Source organism: Carcharodon carcharias, chromosome 1 (genome assembly GCF_017639515.1).
Source record: "Carcharodon carcharias isolate sCarCar2 chromosome 1, sCarCar2.pri, whole genome shotgun sequence".
Taxonomy (NCBI): Eukaryota; Metazoa; Chordata; class Chondrichthyes; order Lamniformes; family Lamnidae; genus Carcharodon; species Carcharodon carcharias.
In genome coordinates, this window is record NC_054467.1 from 198,288,559 (window position 1) to 198,310,186 (window position 21,628).

Sequence of the window (21,628 nt, forward strand, 5' to 3'; positions counted from 1 at the left end):
TGAGGATTATTTAGCAAATGTTGTCCAATCATGGAAACGCATCTAATGTTGGATACTGTGGTTTGAGTTTTACAAACACGGACTGGCTGGGTACGGTCTTCACCTTGTCCATTGCAAACAGCGGAAGGGACATGCTGTGTAATATGATCCGTCAGTCTTTGGGATGTACAGCCTACATACCTAGAATCACACTGACACTGAAATTCATATAGCACATTACTCACTTGTGCAATAGGCAGAATGTCATTTTGGCTTGACGGCAGCATTTCAGTGCCAGTGTGATGCTAGGTATGTAGGCCGTATGTCCCAAAGATTGGCAGATAGTGTCAAACAGCACATCCCTTCTGCTGTTCACAAAGGGCAAGGGACAGAGTGTACCCAACCAGCCCTTGCTTGCAAGATTCAAAACACAGTGTCCAACATTACATGTGATTCCGCAATTGGACAATATTTGCTAAATAATCCTCAATATGCTAAAAATTACGCTGACAACCAATTTAAGATTGTCAGTCGGGCTCACAGTGTGGAACATTTGCGTGTACAGGAAGCTACATATATTCATACACAGGGTCCTGTTCTTTGCAGGCAGAAAGAATATGTATACACATTGCACCTGTTTCAGCTAAACAAAATAAGTGACAGCCATTTACTGGTTCATTCCCCAGGGCAATGTCTTGACCAATCAGAGTCAAGCTGCCTGGTTTAAATTCCAAATAATGCTTGGCAGTTAACTGTCAGTCACAATCAACTGGTGCATTCTCCCTGGCAATGCCTTTACCAGCGTCCACTTGCCAACCATTCGGCACACTCTTCTCATACAGTATAAACATGTTTACCCTTGACATTGGTTTTTTTCTTGCGATTTGTCCTGATGAATACAAGATGAAAATCATCAACAAAAACGTCTCTTTTTTCAGCAATACTCAAATTACTCTTTTTTAAATTATCAATTTATTTCTCTGATATTTCATTATTTTTGCTTAGCAGGATTTTTCTGTTCTTCACACTCAACTTTATTTTGCAATTCACAAATCTTGAAAAATTTGCCCATCAGCCTCGAGTGAGAAAAAATGGAAGGTGGCCCCCCTCAACACAAAAAGGCTGGACAATCCCGGTGTAGAGTATTTAGATTTCCAAAATAATTTTTTTTTGCTGTGTAGTCACTATTGCACTATTAGAAATGCAGCAACCAGTTTGCACTCAGCAAGTTCCCACAAACAGCAATGTGATAACGAGCAGGTAATCTATTTTTTGCCATGTTGTTTGTGGGATAAATTTGAGCCAGAGCACTGGAAATAATTCACCTGCTCTTCTTCAAACTAATGCCATGAGATCTTTTACATCTACCCAAATATGCAGGTGGGGCCTCAGTTTAACATCTCATCCAAAAGATAGTACCTCTGACAGTGCAGTGCTCCCCTGGTATTGCAATGGAGTTCAGCCTTGATTTTTGTGCTTACATCCTGGACTTGAATCCAGAAACTTGTGTTTCATCAGTGAGCATATTACCACTGACCCACAGGTGACAAGTGGTACAGGGAACATGGTCACAAATATTCACCCAAAACTTCTGTTTTGTATTGTGTGTGCACTTTAGTGAATTGAGACCTTAAAATGCCAATATTTCAACTTTGAAATTCAAAGGGATATTAGTTACTGCATCTTTCAACACCAACAGTTAATCTGCTTGGGGTAGAAAATGTGTTTTGTTCGTGACAAATAAAAAAAGGGGGTTAAAAAAACATCACTGGATAGATAGATCTGAAAGAGTGTATTGAGTGCACTTTTGGAATATGAAACCTATTATTGTGATCATTTATATCCACCTGAGAAAGGAGACTGGACTTCGGTTTAATATCTCATCCAAAAGACCTCTCACTCTCAACACACTCTCAGTTCTGAACTAAAGTATCATCTCAGGTTTTATGCACAAGCCCCTGATGTGGGAGTTGAACTCAACTTTCAGCCCTACCACAGATCTGCTGCTGGCACTGTCATACCCTAGTTATGTACACCAAATGGCAGGATTCTTAAAGTATAGAAACAGAGCAATGAAATTGGATAAGCATTTGAAGAGGGAAGCCATAAAAGACAGAGGAAAATGGTTTCGATAGTGTCAGTTGAAGAACTGGCGCTGGCACACGTGACTCAATTATGAATGACTTCTTCCCATCTTGTAATTTCGATAATTCTATTAAGAAAAGTGAACCAGCACAAAACTGTTTTCAGAGGAGGTTAAAAAAAGAGCCCTAGGAATTGGATAAATATTTGAGGGTGAATGTTGCAAGTATCGTGAACACTTTAATCAAAAGAAAATGGTTCATCTTCAAGGACTAAGAACATTTCTGAAAGAATGTGTGTTTTGAATGACACTGTCCCTTAAAGGGTTAATGTAGGACACTGGTTGCTATTCCTGGAAGAGACATCCTTTTACAAGAAAAAGTACTAAAGCAGCTGTAAAGAAGCTGGAAACCTCTCGACCCTGGTGGACTGCGTACAAAAGGGGTCACATGGTAGTTTGTGGCTCTGAAAAATACCATGCCTGGAAAAACTGTTTAAAAGTTGGGCCTGAATTTTTCGCATGGTGGGGTCTCACTTCCCAGCATCTGAAGAGGCGGCAGGGAACACATCCCCACTGACTCAGAGTGCCCCGCAGGCACTTCACACTGCAGTGGACAGAAGAAGAAATGCAGGAGTATGCCTAAGACTAAGTCTAAGTACCAGATGCCCAGGTACATTCAAAGGGTCCCAGGATGGGCAGGATGTGAAAGGCCTGGAGGGTGCACGAAGGGGACGATTAGGGTCTTGAGGCAGAGGCTGGTGGGGGATGGAGGTCTGGATGCCACCAGACCTTTGTGGGGAGGGGGTGCACCCGACTTCAGAAGGTGGCTTCTGATGGAGGTGCCCCTGCCACCCCCGCCCAGGATGTAACTCTTTCAGCCTTCCCCCACGCAACTTTAATCCTCCTGACAGCCTAAAAATTGAAGCTGGGTGAGAAACAGCCCTTAAGTGGCCAAAAATTGGGGCAAGGATGGGCTTCCTGTCTGGGGCCTTGCCCACCCCAGCATAAAATCACTGTGTGGTTGGGGCGGGTGGGAACCCAGAGGGACAATTATAGAATCTAACAGTACAGCAGGAAGCTATTTGATCCATCGTTCCTGTACCAGATCTTCGGTCAATTAGTCACTCCCTGGACTTTGTCCCATTGCCATGTGTTATGACCGGGATGGGAGGAGTGCGCAGTTGATCCAACCCCACTACTCCATAGGTCGCAACGCTGGTTTAAAAGTTTGATCCACCAAAATGGCCAATCATTTATCTTTGCTACTGATAGAAGCAGAATAAAAGAGACTTTAACCAGGCTTCTTTCAATAAACAACAAACTTATTAGTTTATTATAAAACCAGTCTTGTTGAATAGAAAGGCAAAGTTTATTCCCATACCGTAATAAGCCTAAATATCTGTCAGTGGGGGAAGCATAAAATTCTGGTCTTGATTTTTCTTTGAGGAGAGAAAGGACCAACTGCTTGTGAAAGAAGACAGCAGCCTTTTTCCAGTCCAGAGCTGGAAATGAATATGTCGCTTCTAAGTTGCCATGTGCTGGAATAGAGTACCTGCAAATGTCTCTCGAGTCCACCTGAAAAGCAGTGCAAGGTCATTGACTGTTTTGCAGATCAGCACTGAGACACCAACTGTATAACCCAGATGCCATTTCAAGGACTCCGTTTTTCCTTTTCCCTTCAACCATTGACTTTTAACCTTTGGCAGAATTCCTCTTCTTATTTTTGGCATGTGTTTGTGTGAGACTTAGGGCATATTAGTATACTTTCATATTCTGTACTGTATGGTAATAAGCTTTGCCTTTCTATTGGACAGGACTAGTTTATAATAAACTAATAAGTTTGTTGTTTATTGAAGGAAGCCTGGTTAAATTCTCTTTTATTCTGCGTCTAAGATAAATGATTGGCCATTTTGGTGAGTGAATCAAACTTTTAAACCAGCGTTGCGACCCTTGGAGTAATGGGGTTGGATCAACTGCGCACTCCTCCCATCCCAGTCATAACACAAGGCTATGAGTAAAAAAACCTGGGAGTGTGACTAATTGAAAAGATCTGTTACAGGAATGATGGATCGAACAGCCTCCTGCTATGCTGTTTGTTTCTATGATTGTCTTCACCCAGTTCTGCAGCTCTTAAAAACACCAACTATGCAAAACTACGGCACAAATATATCCCAGTATGCTGTCAATGTACCCACCTGCAGTGTTACAATTTTGAAAGTTTAACAGACTTAAAGGATCAGCAATCTTCAGGAATGCAACTCAGCTCCCTTCAAGAAAGTGAGAATAGCTTCTCCATTGAAATTATGCTGTTAAATGATAAACCAGCGCTCTCCTCAATTACTCATCTATTGTCAGATGTTGAAATGAGCTATGCAGGCTAAGATCATCCCAGGTTTGAATTCCAAACTGTGTTAATTCAGCTTGATGGCTGCAGGGAGACAATTGTCTCAGTATTCTTGGGCTCTGATGGGAAATCAAGTTTTTTTGTTCTTAATTGCTATTGAGTGATTTCGGTTGGAAAGTGAAAATACGCAGTCAGTAAGGGAGGAATTCAGCTCATCTGTGACTTTTACTCCTCTCAAAGCAACCAATTGACACAAGGTCTGCGTACAAGTCAGGGCTTTCAGCTGAGGAAGGTAGAAAGCATGTATTAAAGGAGAGCACATAGTGGAAATATTCTCCTCAAAAGATACCAGGAGAATTGCATCATCTATTTACACCAGCCTGACGCAAAACCTTGAGTCAAAGCCCAGGTCAGATCCAATGCCAAGCAGTGGGAGTTTGGAATCTGTATCATTAGTCTGTGTGTATAATGCTGCACTGTAAGTTCTTGACCATTTATGGCAAATTACCTGCACAGTTGCTGTGACTGAATTACAAAAGCTGAAAATCATAACCACATTTAGCTTCAAAATAGTCTCTTTTAGAACCATTAATCTGCATAGCAGCCAAATGTGATAAGCAAACTTCATAGTGGATCTGCTGTGACAAAAGACTTCACTAAAATGGTACTTCAATTTGTATTTTCTACTCTGAACTAAGCTAGGAATCAATATAGATGAATACAAAATTAACACCATCTTCAAAACCAAAGTAAAAAGGTAACAAATGCCCTTTTTAACTCCTACAACAAGATGCTTGGACAATACATTCCTCAATCTCAATTCATTAAAATCCAAAAACAAAATCAGACAGAAATAGTAGATCTATGACCTAGTTACAGAATTCTGGTTATGGAGCAGTTTGTGGGCATTGATCACTAATACTGCTTGAAAGTGGCAGAGGGATATTTAGGCTAGTGGACGAAATACTTTGTCCTGGATGGTGTCAGGGTTTTGGTGTTCTCACAGCTGCACCCATCCATTGCAGAATACCCAATATTTGAGCTACTCTAGTAGCCACATTTCTATGGTTGGTCCAGTTAAGTTTCTGATCAATGGTGATTCCTCAGGATGGCGATTGTAATGTCATTGAACAGAGGTGGTGGTTAGGCTCCCTTACTGGAGGTGGCTGTTGTCTGGCACAAGTGTCACTTACATTATCCAGACCAAACATTACAGGAGATAATCTGAAAATTTGCAGAAGACATGGATCTGCAAATTTAAGAAAGTGACATACACAGCTGATGGAATAGGCAGACAAAAGGCAGATGAAATTCAGAAAATGCAGAAAAGTATGAAGTGATATTATAGTAGGAAGAATGAGAGACAACACAAATTAAGTAGTACAATTTTAAAGGGGATGCAAGAACAGAACCTGGGGTTGTATTTACTGTTGGCAATGGGGGTCTCGCCTACTTTCAGGAAGGCCTGCCACACTAAGTGCCAATCAGGCAATTAATTGGGCAGCATTGGGCTGTCCCCAGGATCAAGGACCCCAGCGGCAGAAATCTTGCCCTCCCCCACCAGCCCCAAGAGCTGCCGACCACAGGCTGGCAGCCGTGCATCACTGGCGTATATGGACTTTTAGAAGATAAATGGGCCTTGCTACAAAAATTCAGGGTGTATGGTATAAAGTACCAAGATGGATAGGCAAGGCACAAAGGGTTACAGTGAATGTCTATTATCAATGAGATGACTAGGGTTTGACCTTGACTTGTGACATCAAAATTAACAGCAGGTACACATGAATATCTTCTATTAAGATCCATATGTTCTGTCTAATTCCCTATAGTGTGCGAGAAAAATAGGCTGTAATACAATATACTTCAAAAGGACTGAATTACAAGCATAGTTCAATGCAATTGATTTTATATATAAATAGATCCTAGTGCTATGTACCTAGGGCATTGTCTAACTCACTCCCAAAGAAGTAAAATAGAAAGTTGAAATTGCACAAAATCCAAGCCATAGTGAAAACCAACTTTATTAACCAAATAAATTGTAAAATAAAAACATAAGTAGCCATTCAAATTGTATTGGAAAATTGGTATTCATCAAATGTTATTAGAAGCATATTGTATCAAAATAAAGTGATATTTAAAGGCAATGGAGCATAAGTAACAAGTTATATTTGCAAGATAAATGTGAACATGAGGTGGTTCTGCAAAATAGAAGTAGACTCGCCGTTTGAAGTTTTCTAGAGACCTAATGTGTGTTTCCAGTAACAAGTAATAGTATTTGATAGAAACATTATGCACGATTGCCTAAAATTCCCATTAATGCAGCATGTAAACTTAATTACAAAAAGAAATTTGTAACAGGAAAGATGTGCACAACTGTTAAGTGCATATATAGGTCTATGTTATTGCGATTAAGTTGTTCACTTATTTAAATTACAAATATAAGCATTTGAATGTGTTGCACCAAAACAAGAGAATGTGAAGGTTTATGCAAGAGGAGACCAAAAACCCAAAGCTAGTTGAATGAAAATAATTAAAAGTAATTAAATGCAGAAACACTTACTTTTTGTGTCAAACTGTTAAACATGCCCCACTCAGCTTGCAGTTCAGTATTTTAGTTGTTAAATGTCTGGCATTAATTCAATTTTAGGCAACACCTTGCAATATCTTCAAAACAAAGTAAATTTGTGGAGCACACCACATTTTGAATTTGGAACCCTTTTTAACAAAAGGTATTCCAATTTTTACTGGAAACACAGCAATCTTAAAGGCCAAAAGCAGATTAAAGAAGCACCATCTGATTGTAAGGCACCCTGCTGAAATACTGTCTTATTCATGTACATCTGGTTAAAAAATAGAAAGTTAGAAAGTAACATTAATTTCCCTCAAAACACAGCATTTCTCAACCTGATTTAAGGCAACACTACTATTATAGGGAGTACTTTTCCATTATGGAATTTTAATAATATGTATCGTTTAGTCACTATGGAGTTTAGAAATCATGAATGGACATATTGTTTAGGTTGTCCCATTTATTAACTCTGGGTTTACATGGGCTTCAAACCATTCACTATTGGGACGCACAGTTCTTGTGCAACATCTTTGGAATAATCAAATATACCTTCTGACTCCATAAACTTAAAAAAGATATCATACATAGGCTTTACAGCAAATTTGTATCAATACTGTAACAGTACATTTCATTTCTCATACCAGTGCATACGCACATGCAGACATTAATCATTCCGTTCTGTGCTTAAGAGCAAATATAACATGTTAAACATGATTGATCATGTACAGAACGATTATTTATAGGATGCAGAAAACCATAGCAAGTGGATTGCCTATTGCACCGTAACCATACAGATTGCGAAATTGCAAAAGAAACTATTGCAAGAACACTTAGAAAGAAAAATCTGGCCAAACACTCATTTATCTGGATCAGATCTTTAGTTGTTTGATTGCTAAACTAGATGCTTGGCCAAGACCATCAGTTAGCTGTTTTAAGTAGATTGCAGTTAATTTTCCTCTTTGTCACAAAGTTCTGAAGGAAGGAATTTGTACTGTTGCTGCCGAATTTGTGCTAGCTTCTTACGGGCATCTTCAAGTTCTCTCTCTTTTCGCAGCATTTCTTCCTGGGCTGCAATGATCTGTTAAAGAAAGAAGCAGATGAACACATCAAAGCAACTTCCTACATTGAGTAATTAAAATTTTCATCTTTCTCAGGATGTGGATGTCACTGGCAAGGACAGCATTTACCATCTGTCTATCTCTGACAAAGTGGTGATATAACTTAGTCTTTGCTATGCCACTTCAGCGGCCAGTTTAGAGTCAGTCAATGTTGGTGTAACACTAAGAGTCACATATAGGCCACATTGGGCAAGAAGACCAGATTTCCCTTCCTAAAGGACATGGATGAACCAGTCGTGTTTTTACGACAGTCCAACAGCTTAATGGTTACTTTATACTTTCAGATTAGATTGAACTGAATTCAAATTCTCAAACTCTCATGATGGAATCTGAATGATCGATCTTTGGATTACTAGTCCAGTAAAATGACTACTGCTACACCCAACTGAATCAATTGACTCACCTGTGCAATGCCACCAACCATCTTACTCTTGACAACAACATTCTCCTCTTCTTGCTCATTGAATGCTGCAGCCTTCTGTGCGGCTTTCACAAGGTTGTCAGATGCTCTCTTCACAGCATTACCTGCAGTCTACAAAAAAGCACAGTCTAAGTAATAGTTCAAAATGAAAATGATAGTGCTAGAGCTTGTCAACATTGGAAGAACATCCGACCTAATGTAGTTCCACAATAAAGCCTTCCTCCTGAATACTAAATGCAATTGGGTGAAATAAACTGTTGCAATAAAATTGGGAATGCAATGTTATTAAAGATCTGTGGTCTCAATTATTCTATAAATTATCAGATTCTAAAAATTAAATGCCAAAAAAGCATTATTACAAAAAAGGAAGGGTAAATCATATTAACTCTTATGCAAGTGAATTGATAAAGGAATGTTGTGATATTATTACAGGTGAATCAACCCACAATGACACAGTATTAGATGACAAGAGAGGCAATTTCTGCAGAGGTTCATCCACTCATCCAACTTTAAGTACAATTTTAGGATTTTTGCTGCTTTTCCTCCAAATTCAGGACTAGTGTGCATTTTTGTCACAGCATAATCTGTTAATTCACAGCATAACCTGTTAATTCACAGCCTTGTAGTAAACGTGCAGTAGCCAGAAACACACTAAAGCTAAACAAGATTTGTGGTTCAAAGAACTGAAATTTCCCAAATCCTTGACAGCATCATGTGATTTTGGCTAATAACAGAATTTGAAAACCACTTGCACATTGGAACGCCCTGAACATCTCTACCTTCCTGTCCTGAAACTGGCGATGAACGCAAGAACATGCTCTTACACTTTATTGCAGTTTCCAACCAGTACCATTGTCCTGAGTGCCCTCCATTCAAGTTACCATTTATCATTTCTTAATCTGGACAGTGGCTGCCAACAGGCCATTCCAATGAAGGGGCGAATCAACAAATTGATACGAGTCATTAATCAGAAGCAGGAAGCTCAGAAAATATCAGATAGCAGCCCAGGGACCTTGAGGCTAATTTCAGTACTCTCTTCCACCTTTCATGTCAAGATTCCCTAACACAGCACAGGCCAGTCAGGGACCTTCTTGGTCTGAACAATTCAGTACCACACCACGTGGTGCAAAGACAGCTTGGCCTCAGAACTTTAAATCGGGCTATTCATAAAGAACATTTACTGAAAACAAGCATTAAAGAGCAAAGAGTTTCTAAAGTTTGTTTAGAATTTCTCACAATAGGCTAAATACTGATAATCTGCAATACATGGAACTTAGTTTGTAAAAGTTGGGTTTATTGTATTTTTAGAACAGCAATTAATAAAACACAGTAAATCTTTGCTTTGGAAAATAATGTACTTTAAGAACTAAATAATCCTGATTAAAAAGCATGACAGTTTGAGCAAAGATTTTTCTAAACACTAAATATTAACAGAACAGAGCTGTGGAGACTTGCTTAAAATTGACATATTTGAAAAAAAAAGTTAAATTGACTTTTTGTTATATAATTTAACAGTTATATATTTATCAAAATAATCCGAGCATCTTTTCAAAATGTGATGCCTCTGAAGCATAAAGTATTACTTATTTGAATCCATGGGCCTATATATCTTGGATCAAGCTAGAAGCAAACCCTGTTTCGAAGACCAAGTGTAGAATATCAGATTTTTGCCCAAAAGGTTATTATATGATGGAGTTCTGATAAAGAGTCATACAGACTCAAAACGTTAACTGTGTCTTTCTGTCCACAGATGCTGTCAGACCTGCTGAGTTTTTCCAGCAATTTTTGTTTTTGTTATTATGATACTCCATTGATACAATACTCCATTTCTGTCACTAGATAACACTATGCTAAATCTGAGCAGACAGTGCTATGTACCTCTTGTACAACATCCCAAAGCAACAAATAGGACATTGCAACAATAAAATACACAATAGGTCAAGCTTTCAAAAGGAGGGCTTCCCCACTTGACTAAATTAAAGACAAATTGATTGGGTGTTCAGGAGCAAACAAATTAGAAAATGAAAAGACAAAAATTGAATAAAAGATTAAAAGTAGATATCTGGATTATTTAAATGTAGAAAATAATTCAATGGGATAAGCTCATTGTTTATGTTTTATATTATAAAGGAAATCTACTCTAGTATATGCAGAGAAAATTCAAAACAAAGAGTTCCAGTTTACAAGAGAGAAAAAAATGTGTGGCCACCAATAGTGATTAAGTGTCCAATAATTGATGTCTTTTTTCTAGATATTTAAAATAAATATGCATTTGAACAGAGTTGGTCCAAAATGTTTCTGTTGCTAAGTGATGAAAGCTTATCCACAATTACCAACATGGTTTGCTGAAATCCTGCACAATCATTCCTTTGCAAGACATAACACTGTAGATCTCACTTCCATCTGTCTATAATTTAAACTTTTAAAATTCAAACTTGCTGTAATGCCTGCTCTTGTATCTTCCCTTTTTTCTTACAAGCAGAAAGTAACCAAATTTCTCCAGTTAAGTCTAATTAGCTCCCAGTCTGATCACCTTACTGTAAGTATATTTTGCTATGGTTTTTTGACAGTGGGTAGTGAATTTAGTAAATTAATTTTCAAAATGATGTTAGAACAAAATGGTCTCTTGTGGCATAGCACAATCATTGTGGCCATATCCATCCGCTAGTTGAAAAAGTTTCTTGACTCCTTTACAAAATCATAAAAACAAAACAAGATTTTTTATTTTATTATTGCATCCACACCGGTTGTGCAGCCTTTAACCAAATCTAATTGTGTCCGCAATGTAGTAGACTATTAGTGGAGTCTCTGCTCTTCCTTCATGATGAAGGAGAAGAGGAGGGGGAAGAATGCGTGTATTTGTATTTGCATGCCCCTCTTGCATTTTATAGGTGTGGTTGTTTTTAAAATGGCAAAAAGTTGACTTTTTTCAGCAAATAGAATTTAATTCACATTGTGTACACATTTCATACCTGGAGTCTCCTCATGGCCTCTGAATCCTGATCTGCTTTCACCTTGCAAGCCACTAACAGTTGAGCTGTGGATGCTGCTACCTGTTTGGCTGAAGAAATCAGCTTCTCCTCACTGGCGTGACCCTGAACTGCAGCATTGGCTGCTTCACACAAACTACTTGTAGCAGCAGCAACCATTCGAGCCTGTAAAAACATATATTTTATTTAGCTTGTAGTTTAAAGCAGAAACATTAAAATAGCAAGTCTGAGAACAACAAAAATGATCCTCTGCTTAACGTAATTCACATAATTTGATTTAAATCAAATGAATATTTTAATTTAAAAAATACCTCCAGCAACACTAAGTTGTTTGAACAATCCCTTGCAGTTCCATAAAAATGATATTGTCAGACTGTCTAATAATTGACCTTCACGTTGGTATTTTTGGAAGTGGGAGAAGACACATTTTAGCATTGTACTCACTGCTGAAATGAGGCCTTGGGACCACTGGCCATCATCTACTGCATTTGCCGGTACAGCTCCAACCTATGGTGAAAAAAAACACTTCTCTGAATGCTTGCAGTGTAGAGTTTGCTTTTATTTAGAGCCACCATACTACAATTAAGCAAGTTATTCGGAACATATTTAGAAGTAAACCGGGTGAAAAAAATTTATAGTCTCATTACAATAGTCATTTATTGAACTGAAAACAAATCCTGTGATGGGCTGGTCTTAATACTAGGTGCTGAAATAAAACACAGTCTTACAGAACACAATATTGACATGAAATTATACTGGGTATGTGTGTGATACCGAGAATACTTGCATGTATTTTTGTGAAGAATGCTAAAAAAAAATTTACATAGACAAAAATTTGCCTTCATTCTTGTGCCGATACATATTTTTGAATATTCATAGGCATTGTCAAATTAATTCAAAAGTAGGAGAACATGTGAAATAATCAACACCGAGTTACTTCTTACCTTGCCTTGAGCCACAAGTTCTCTCTGAGCAGCAGAGGCAGCTTTCACAAGGGCACTGGTAGCTGCAGCAATTGACTTGGCTGCCTCCAGGATCTGTTCTTCAAAGTTAAGGCTTTCATCTGCTTGCTGTTGGACAAAAAAAAGTTAAAGAAAAAGATTAAAAGTGAATGAAAACCATATTGAAAAGGTAATATGTTAATTAGCAGTAAATTGCCATGAATCAAAATTCTCCAACAAAAATAGTATGAATTCAAGGATAACTGAGGAATTTAGTGAAGTTATGACAAACGTTACTGAAGAGTTTTGATTAACGTGTAAATGAAAGTGGTGGGTGGAATACATTGTACCATATACAACAAAACTTATTAGATACAGAACTTGGTGCAAAAACTCGAGCCAAAAAATGAATTATGTAGGTTTTCTATTAAACAAATTTTAATAAACCACTTTTAAAATGCTGTAAAGTCAAGAAACTGTACAAATATGTTTGATACATAGTTGAGTTTTAGCTAACAACCTAATATAGCAAACATATCAGACAGTCGCTTGTAGCAATTTTTGCATTGTGAATATTTCTAATCACAAAATATTGATACTGTACTTATACTGTAATTACTGCTAAAAATTCCACTATATCAAAACTGCATCTATGCTCATGGTCAGAATATTCACATCAGAATTCATACAAATTAAACTAAAAAGGTTATAAGAATTGCAGGCTTTAATATTTTTAATGTAATCAATAGAAGTTCAGTAAAGTGTAATGATGGATTTGTGAAATTTTAATTTACACTTAAACTGTGAAAAAACACCCAACAGTACAATTACATACAGATTTTACCCCTTCCAAATGTAGGTTGTATATGGAGAGAATGTTTTGAGCTATACAACACTGGGGTGAAGTAGTGGTTACAGATCTGGTGTAATAACAGTTCAGTTTCCCCATTTACTCAGTTGGCAAAAGCATTATAACAATGTGACACTGAGTTAGAGATTGGGAAGATCCTGATTCCAAACCCACCTCTGTTGAAATACTTAATCTCAATCAAGCCAATACTGTAACAGGCTTCAGTTTCCTTAGAACAGAGGGAAGCTGGCCTAGATTTCCTTTTCCAATCGTTATTAATTGATTACTGCTTAAACTGCTCAAGCATGGGCAAGAATGGGATCCTGCTCATCTGTGATGGATTCTACAATCAAATATTCTAACACACTATGGAGGTTTACAAATTAAAACACTCAGTTAGATAATGGAGCAGATGGTCACAGCCACCCATGGATATTTAGTCCAAAACCAGTGGCTACCATCAGAGCAAGAAGGTTAAGGGAAGGAAACTGGTAGGATAATAATACATTGCAATGGTTAAATCCTCAAAATCCTCAAGTATTAAGGACTACAAGAACTATGCACTACATAATTCATTGATCAAAACTACTGTATCTATTTTTCTTACTGAAATTCAACTTTTAGCCCACTTCTTTCCCCAAGTCTTAAACATATGCAAACACCTATGAAATAGTTTGACCCACTGATGAGTAGTGTTATGTAATAGGGGTGGGGCAGAGGAGAAAGAGTGGCGCAGAATATGACAGACTGAATTGATGGCCTTACTTCCCCATCTTCTTGTCAACTTCATCATAGGTTTCATCTTTACAAAAATGAGCCTTTTACACGTAGTACAGTTATCAGATACTCACTAATAGTCAGCAAGTTCTCTAGGTGTCAGTCTAGAGAATAGCTTTACAATTGCCTGGGCTGTTAGTCTACTGCATTTTTGTACCTTCCTTTTCCCTCATTCATTCTCTTCCCTTCAGAAGGTTTTGAATTCTTGGGTGTAAAGCTCCTCTTGCACAGATCATCCTCTGGTACCTTATCCCAGTGTCCATTACAAATGTGCAAGCCTGAACAGCAATTGCAAGTAGGTTATATGACTACAGGGGGCATCACAGTCAGGTCCAATCTAGTCCTCTCCTAACATCCACACGCAAGTTTCCAACTACACTCACTAGGTAATGATAAAATCATGAAGATCAACTCTAGCACGCCCAGCTGAAGTCAACTAACTTAATAGATTGGGAATCAAATTTGGTTTGTATGGCTCAATTTCTCATTGGATAAATCCATCAAACCATTAGGAAGGCCAAATTAAGTGAGTTTTGAAAAGAAAATTACTAGAAAAAGCTATTTACTGAAATAACAAATGACTCCATGCTCTGTTAGATTGCTAACTAGATCAATGAGGTCAGGAAAAAATATGCCACAGTTTTAATATCACTCTGTAGATGTTTTTTCACCTTGGGTTTAGCTCTTGGTTTCAGTTGTTCCAGTTTCTTGGCGGCTGCCTCAATAGCTGCAGCAGCTCTCAGCAACTCATTCTCAGCAATAACTGTTGGATCTTCAGGATTTACCCATTCTGTGCCTAAAAAACAAAAAGGAAAAGTTACGTAAGAAACTGATCAACTGACTGCATCTTGAACATTTTCTTGTACAGTAATCGTGACTCGGTGAATAACAGCAAGTCAATAAAGAAATTTTATCCAAGAAAACACAATGGTCGTTTAACCCAATATATGCTGTACTTAGCATTATCTCCTGACGCTGTTGCTGTGGAACTAGTATCCCAAAGAAATGGGTGATCCACAACGCTAGATATTAGTGAAGGTCTGTTAGCCAGAAGTCCAGGCCATGACTCAATTTTTGTCCACTTATGCTTCTATGAAGCATTATGAGCTATGTACTACATTAAAAGTCTTAAATAAATACATATTTTTGTTCATTATCAGCTGTATACATGCATGCCTGTTGAGTTGAGGACAGGAACCAAAGTATCGTGAAGATTGTAGGTTGTACAGTTTAAGAAAGTTAGATAATTATTCTTTGCTTCCCAACTTGCTACTAACGATCCATGCTTTCTAACAAGCTTCTAATTTATCTCTTTCACTCCCTAACTTCTTGATGTGCACTAATCTGTACTGCTCATACTTGTAGCAAGAGATATAAAGGCAGGTGGGAACAAAGTCTTTATTGCAATGCAAATTTAACATAGTGTCCTGCAATTCTCCTACAATGATACAGCACAGAAGGTGGCTTTTCAGCCCATCACTCCTGTACAGGCTCTTTGATAGGGATATCCAATTAGTCTTCATTAGTGTTAGAAATATAAACTGGAAGCAACCAGCAAGGTTGTGGGAAAGAGAATTTAAAAACACATTTGGAACCTGTAGGAGCCTTAAGAGCATTTAGGGGGAAGGCACTTGTAGGAGAGCAGCCTGGTTATTGTTTGATGAGAGGCAATGCATTAGTCACATTATTGGAAAATGCAGGAGGAGCTTGAGTTAACCCATGTTACACCTAGCTCAGTTTTAAAAAACATATACAGAATCTGGAGCATAAAATAGAAGCCATGGCAAATTTTTTTCCTGAGAAAATTCACCCACCTCATTATTTTTAAATTTAAGATTTGTAAAAATTTCAATATTGTTGCCATCAACTTAGATGATTATAGCATTAGTGAAAGGGCTGCATTTTCAACACATACAATGTATTTTTAAACTAAATAGAACATAATTGCCAGTCTGTAACAGGTTAACATGAATCATAGAAAACTCAACATAGAACTGCCACAATCTGCAACTAAACAAAACCTCCAGCACATTAAGATTATCTAATTCAGCACATAGTTTCCTCCAGTGTTCTGTGGCTGCAATAGGTTCACTGAAAAATTCCATATAAAGAAGTTGGTCAGAAATGTAGATCAAAATGACGACATCATTACAAATTATATGCTGGCGTAACTTGGAAAGCTGTCTGCAAGGCACCATCAAATTATCAGCCTGTTAATTTATTACGGTAATTCAGAACAAAAGAATTTCTGGTGTGTAAATTTCCTTCCTATATGGTTTAAGCTCCACTAGACAACTGTACAATGTTAATTTTGTTGCTTTGGAGTACACCCAACACAATTCCTTCACTTTGCCAGTATGAATGTTGATGTATGAGTCCACTTAGTCTACAATAAAAAAAAATCCTTCTAGTGAGCTGAAATCAAAGATGATAGATTGTTTTATTTAGCTTTCCTTTTCAAATATAAATGCAACTGACACAATGGAGAGATTTCCTGATCAATGGATCAACTCGTTCATTAATTCTACAATTTAATAATTTGACAATATCCCGATTATTTAAATTTTAATTAGTCAAGTTTAATTTATTATCCAATTATTCCCTTTTGCTTTGTTTCTTGATTCTTTGACGTCAGAGGTTTTTATTCTTATTCTTAGTTGTCTTTATTCTTCTCGCAATTTTCCCTTATCTCTTTGTCCATGTTATTTTATTTTCTCTTTCTTTGCCAATTCCCTCTGTCTACACACCAGGAAATGTAAGAGACAAATAAAAGCAAAATACTGCGGATGCTGGAAATCTGAAATAAAAACAAGAAACACTGAAAAACTCAGCAGATCTCGCAGCATCTGTGGAGAGAGAAAGAGAGTTAACATTTCTAGTCCAATATGACCCTTCTTCAGAACTACCAATGTAAGAGACAATGATGTACTTGGCAGGGGTAAGTGGGTAACTGGGTAAATGATCAGAGTAGAATTACTGATGTCCTTGTCCTCCCCAAAACATTCCCTGGACCACAGAAAGGCAGGCCAGTGATGTCACCATCTTGGCCAAGATGGACTAACTCATCATGAAATAAAATTTCAACATGGAGACATTCTTAATCTCCAGTGTGCAGCACCACAAAACAGTAACATACAGGCCATGAGAGTAGTTCCAGCTGTAACATTGGATCCTTCATGAGATGGTTCATGAGAAAATTCTTTTAAATTGCACTTTAAGGTAAACTTTTTCATACCCGGGTCACATTGCCAGTACATTGGAGCCCAACACAAACCATCTTTGGACTAATCCTTGGTCATGCACTTCATTCAAAGCTGTTTTTTTTTAAAAAAAAAGGCACTTTTTCTTTTCACATGTCAATGATGCCTGTAGCTCCAATCATTGAATTTAAATGCAGAAGGTTTTCTTACCTTTCATGGCCTCTGCAGCCTGGATGAGCTCTGTGACAGAACCAGCTACACGTTTTGAATATGCTGCCAGCTGCTGTTTGAGATCCGTTGATGGCTTCTGAAGAACCTGGAAAGGAGAGCAAGAAATATTGAATAACAGAGGAAGAAAAAGTAATTCAAAATAATAGCTTCCTACAATTAGTTTGTGAGGCAGGATCATGATGGCAACACATTGTCCAGCAATTGCATTATGCAACACCATCTTTGCTTCCAGGGGCTGTGCAGAAACCCAAGATCCCAAAACAGAGCACAGGAATTGCACAGACTTCCAACCAGAACTGCACCACCTGCCTTATTGGCCAAAGACAAACAAGTTGGACTCTTTAATCACATCTGAAGGCAGCTTTAGGCACACTGGTTTGCCAAGACGGCCACTGCAGCCTTGGGCAGAACTCGTGGAAACCAGCCCTAGGGTCCACCTACAAACAAAGGTAAACATCTTGCCTAAGTGTAGAGAAGATGCTCCTCCCAATCTCACATTTAACAGCACTCTCGATCACCGTGGCAAGGGACCTTTAACTTTCATTTAACTCTCATTTTTAAGTTTTCTCCCTAACTGCAGATGATCTCTCATCTACATGGCAAACAGTTGGCACAAGTTGCTTTGACAAATTCTCCTTCCTTTAGGGAGCCCAGCTGAAATCAAGAACTGACCTAGTGATGCAAGAGCTTTCATCCAACAATTCTACAGGTTTTATTACAATTCTATAGGATTAGTCTCTAGTATTTCCTAATTATTGTCTTTGCTAAACAGAAGGGAAAAAAAAGTTTATGGAGATCAGCCTTTCACTGAATGGAAGAACAAGGCTGGAGGAGCTAAATGGTATATTCCTGTTCCTTCACTCCTAGAAAGCGAGAATAAATCCCTCAAATGCAGACATGTTCAAAACTGCAATGAATCAGAAATACAGCACATGCAATTGGCTAGCGATCAGAACACAAACATGCGTAAAATACCACAGCCCCATTCCATAAACCAATGCAGGTCAGGTCAGTCTAATACTGAAGGAAAGTGCGCACAGATAGGTTTACAAATATATCACATGGCTTGTGGGGAGAAAGGAGAACAATCATTTTACCACTGGAATTGAGAACTACTTCAGAGGAGTTAAATAATATGCTCACGTGATTTTTTTTTTCCAGCTATGCAAGTGCAATTTGGCATATGGGCCTCTTGACTTCTTCAAAACAAGTTCAAATAACAGAATCACAAAGCTAACGTGGCTAATTACAGCACATAACTTATGGATCAGTCAGAAAAAGACAACCAGATACAATATTTTTTGGTAGAATTTTTAACCAATAACTGAGGCGGCATCATTGATAACTAAGGGCTGAGATTATTAGTGATATTATATAATCATTTTTGGACATGCCTGAATAAACAGTTTAAGGATAACTTTACAATAAGCTTAATGATAATTTTTTAACCTAATTTTAAACTATCCACTCAGATTCCAGGAAATGATTCCACTCGAAACCAATATACTCCCTACAGCAAAAAAAAATCAGACTGTTAAAATGTTATTGCAAATGAACCAATTAGCAATAAATCATTTGCTCTTTTCTGTTCAACCACTTTCTCTTTGAACTCACTGTCTTCTGCTACAGATTATGTCAGGCCCGCTACCATTATAAGTGGCCAGTTTAATCAAGACATCATGCTGTGAGGGGTAAGTGGTCATTAGTTTTCAAAGTGGTAAATGGGATTCAAGTTAGAACTTCTACATGACCAATACAGGGTGGTGCAAGAACCATGAATTTGCACATATTTGGCAACACTAGAAGTTAGTTGCTCAGCAGTACATCACAGCAGCTGCAGCACTGCCTGTTGGAAGGATTCATTCCACATCACTTCTCAAATTCTCTATATTTGGATAAACCCATGCATAACATTCGACCACAACCAGGCTACCAGTGCTGCTGTGGCTCAGGCTACTCACCGGCTTTGAAATAAAGTGAAGGAATAAGCATGAAATGTGGGAAGAGGAAAAGAGACAGAAGTAATTCAATAAAGATGTAACAGGACAAAGCAACAAAATGTCCAAGAAAAGGTTTGATTCCTAGAACGCACTAAGTTAAAAGACTGAAACTCTCAAAGGTGGGGCTGGGAGTGGCAGGAGTGGAGGGAGGGAAGAGAATCTACAATTGGCCTCAGCACCATTGAATCGGGGAATTATATAAATTAGGCAGGGTTCCCCTACTGACCATTGTCCAGAAAACCTTGAAAGAATTCCGGATGTCAGCTGAAGACCAGATTGAGCTCATTTGTGGTCCACACTCTTGTCAAAAATGCCTGCCAGCACTTAGGAGTGAATAGTTGAATCCATGACCAATGCCCACAGATCCAAACCATCATTGCCTTCAGTGTTGGGAGAGGGGTTAATTGGCAGAATGAGGGATGGAGAAGAAAACTTAACATATTAAGGCTTGCTTGCCGAATTAATGTTAAGGCTGTGCAGAGAGTGGCAGAGAAGATTTTCTAGAATTGTACCAGGGATGAGCAGTTATCTGAAGAAATAAGATACATTGGGATTGTTCTCCTTAGAGTAGAACAAAAACAAAATTACCTGGAAAAACTCAGCAGGTCTGACAGCATCTGCGGAGAGGAATACAGTTAACGTTTCGAGTGCGAATGATTTTTCATCAGAACTAAGGAAAAATAGAAGAGGTTCTACCTGTCCCACCAGCTTAAAGTTCACCTCTTTTCTATTTTTTCTTAGTTCTGATGAAGAGTCATTCGGACTCGAAACCTTAACTGTATTCCTCTCCGCAGATGCTGTCAGATCTGCTGAGTTTTTCCAGCTATTTTTGTTTTTGTTCTAGATTTCTAGCATCCGCAGTATTTTGCTTTTCTCCTTAGAGTAGAGATGGTTAAGGGGAGATTTAATGGAGGTGCTGAAAATCATGGTGGGATTTTGACAGAGCAAATAGGGAGAAACTGTTTCTACTGATAGGAGTGTTGGTAACCAGAGAATGCAAATTTAAGGTGGGAGGCAGTGGCATAGTGACATTGTCACTGGACTAATAATCCAGAGACCCAGGTTAATGCTCTGGGGACCTGAGTTCAAATCCCACCATAGCAGATGGTGAAATTTGAATTCAATAAAAATCTGGAATTAAAAAAAAAAATCTGATGACGACCATAAAACCACTACCAATTGTAAAAACCCATCTGGTTCACTAATGCCCTTTAGGGAAGGAAATCTGCTACCCTTACCTGATCTGGCCTACATGTGACTCCAGGCTCACAGCAATGTGGTTGACTCTTAAAAAATGCCCTCTGAACAAGGGCAATAGCCAGTGACACCCACATCCCACGAGCGAATAATAAAAAAAAGTAATTGGAAAACTCAGAGGGGATATGAGAAGAACTATTTTTACTATTATGATCTGGAATGCAATTAAAGGATGGTGATGGGCAGATTCAATAATAGAAAGGAAAACTATTTGAAAAGGAAATAATTGCAGGACTATGGGAAATGGAGAGTGGAACTAAGCAGATGGCTCCTTCAAAGGGCTGGCTCCATGGAATGAACAGCTTCCTTCTGTACTACACAGTTCTATGAAAAAGCTTTTTACCCCACCACAAACGGCTAAAATTCATTTAAACTTTGAATTTTGTACTGTGTAGGCATCAAGACTAGAACTACCTGATGAGAAAAAAATTGTCTGCTCACTCATTTAATTATTTAAGAATTGACACCACAACAATATACATTTCATGATTACTTACAACAAGTACATGTTCCAGTAGAGCCAGGTAACCCTCAGAACATTCTTTGCCAAAACGAAGGGCCCTGGTACGAACATCATTGGACACTTCTGGGTGATAGGCTGCTTGCTATAAAAACATCCAGTGATAAAGGTTGTTAATTATCTGGCTTTACCGGCATAGGAGCTTTTCATGGGCTTTTCATTTTCAGTTTTTGCAAACACCACCTCCCAACAAATTTGTTTTACTTCACTCCTGACATGAAAAATCAGTTACAAAAAATAGAAAGATCTCCACATATTCTGTTTCACTGGTTATAGTTTTAAATTGGTTCCCCATTATTGTTGAAAACTGTGGAGATAATGGTACAGGCTCCTTCAGCAGCACCTTCC

At 38.2% G+C, this 21,628-nt stretch overlaps 1 protein-coding gene across 4 annotated transcripts in view; it reads right to left on the reverse strand.

Moving 5' to 3' along the window:
- Positions 1-6,409: 6,409 nt before the first annotated feature.
- Positions 6,410-21,628, reverse strand: part of tln1 (talin 1) — a 263,163-nt gene continuing 247,944 nt past the window's right edge. For all 4 annotated transcript variants that reach the window (XM_041201957.1, XM_041201976.1, XM_041201949.1 and 1 more), the window contains 8 exons: positions 21,258-21,365; positions 17,483-17,588; positions 14,744-14,868; positions 12,449-12,574; positions 11,949-12,011; positions 11,487-11,669; positions 8,497-8,625; positions 6,410-8,053 (listed from right to left, as the gene is read on the reverse strand). In XM_041201957.1, the coding sequence (XP_041057891.1) occupies positions 7,922-8,053; positions 8,497-8,625; positions 11,487-11,669; positions 11,949-12,011; positions 12,449-12,574; positions 14,744-14,868; positions 17,483-17,588; positions 21,258-21,365 (972 nt within the window). In that variant the 3' untranslated portion in view covers positions 6,410-7,921. The remainder of the gene's footprint in view (positions 8,054-8,496; positions 8,626-11,486; positions 11,670-11,948; positions 12,012-12,448; positions 12,575-14,743; positions 14,869-17,482; positions 17,589-21,257; positions 21,366-21,628) is intronic.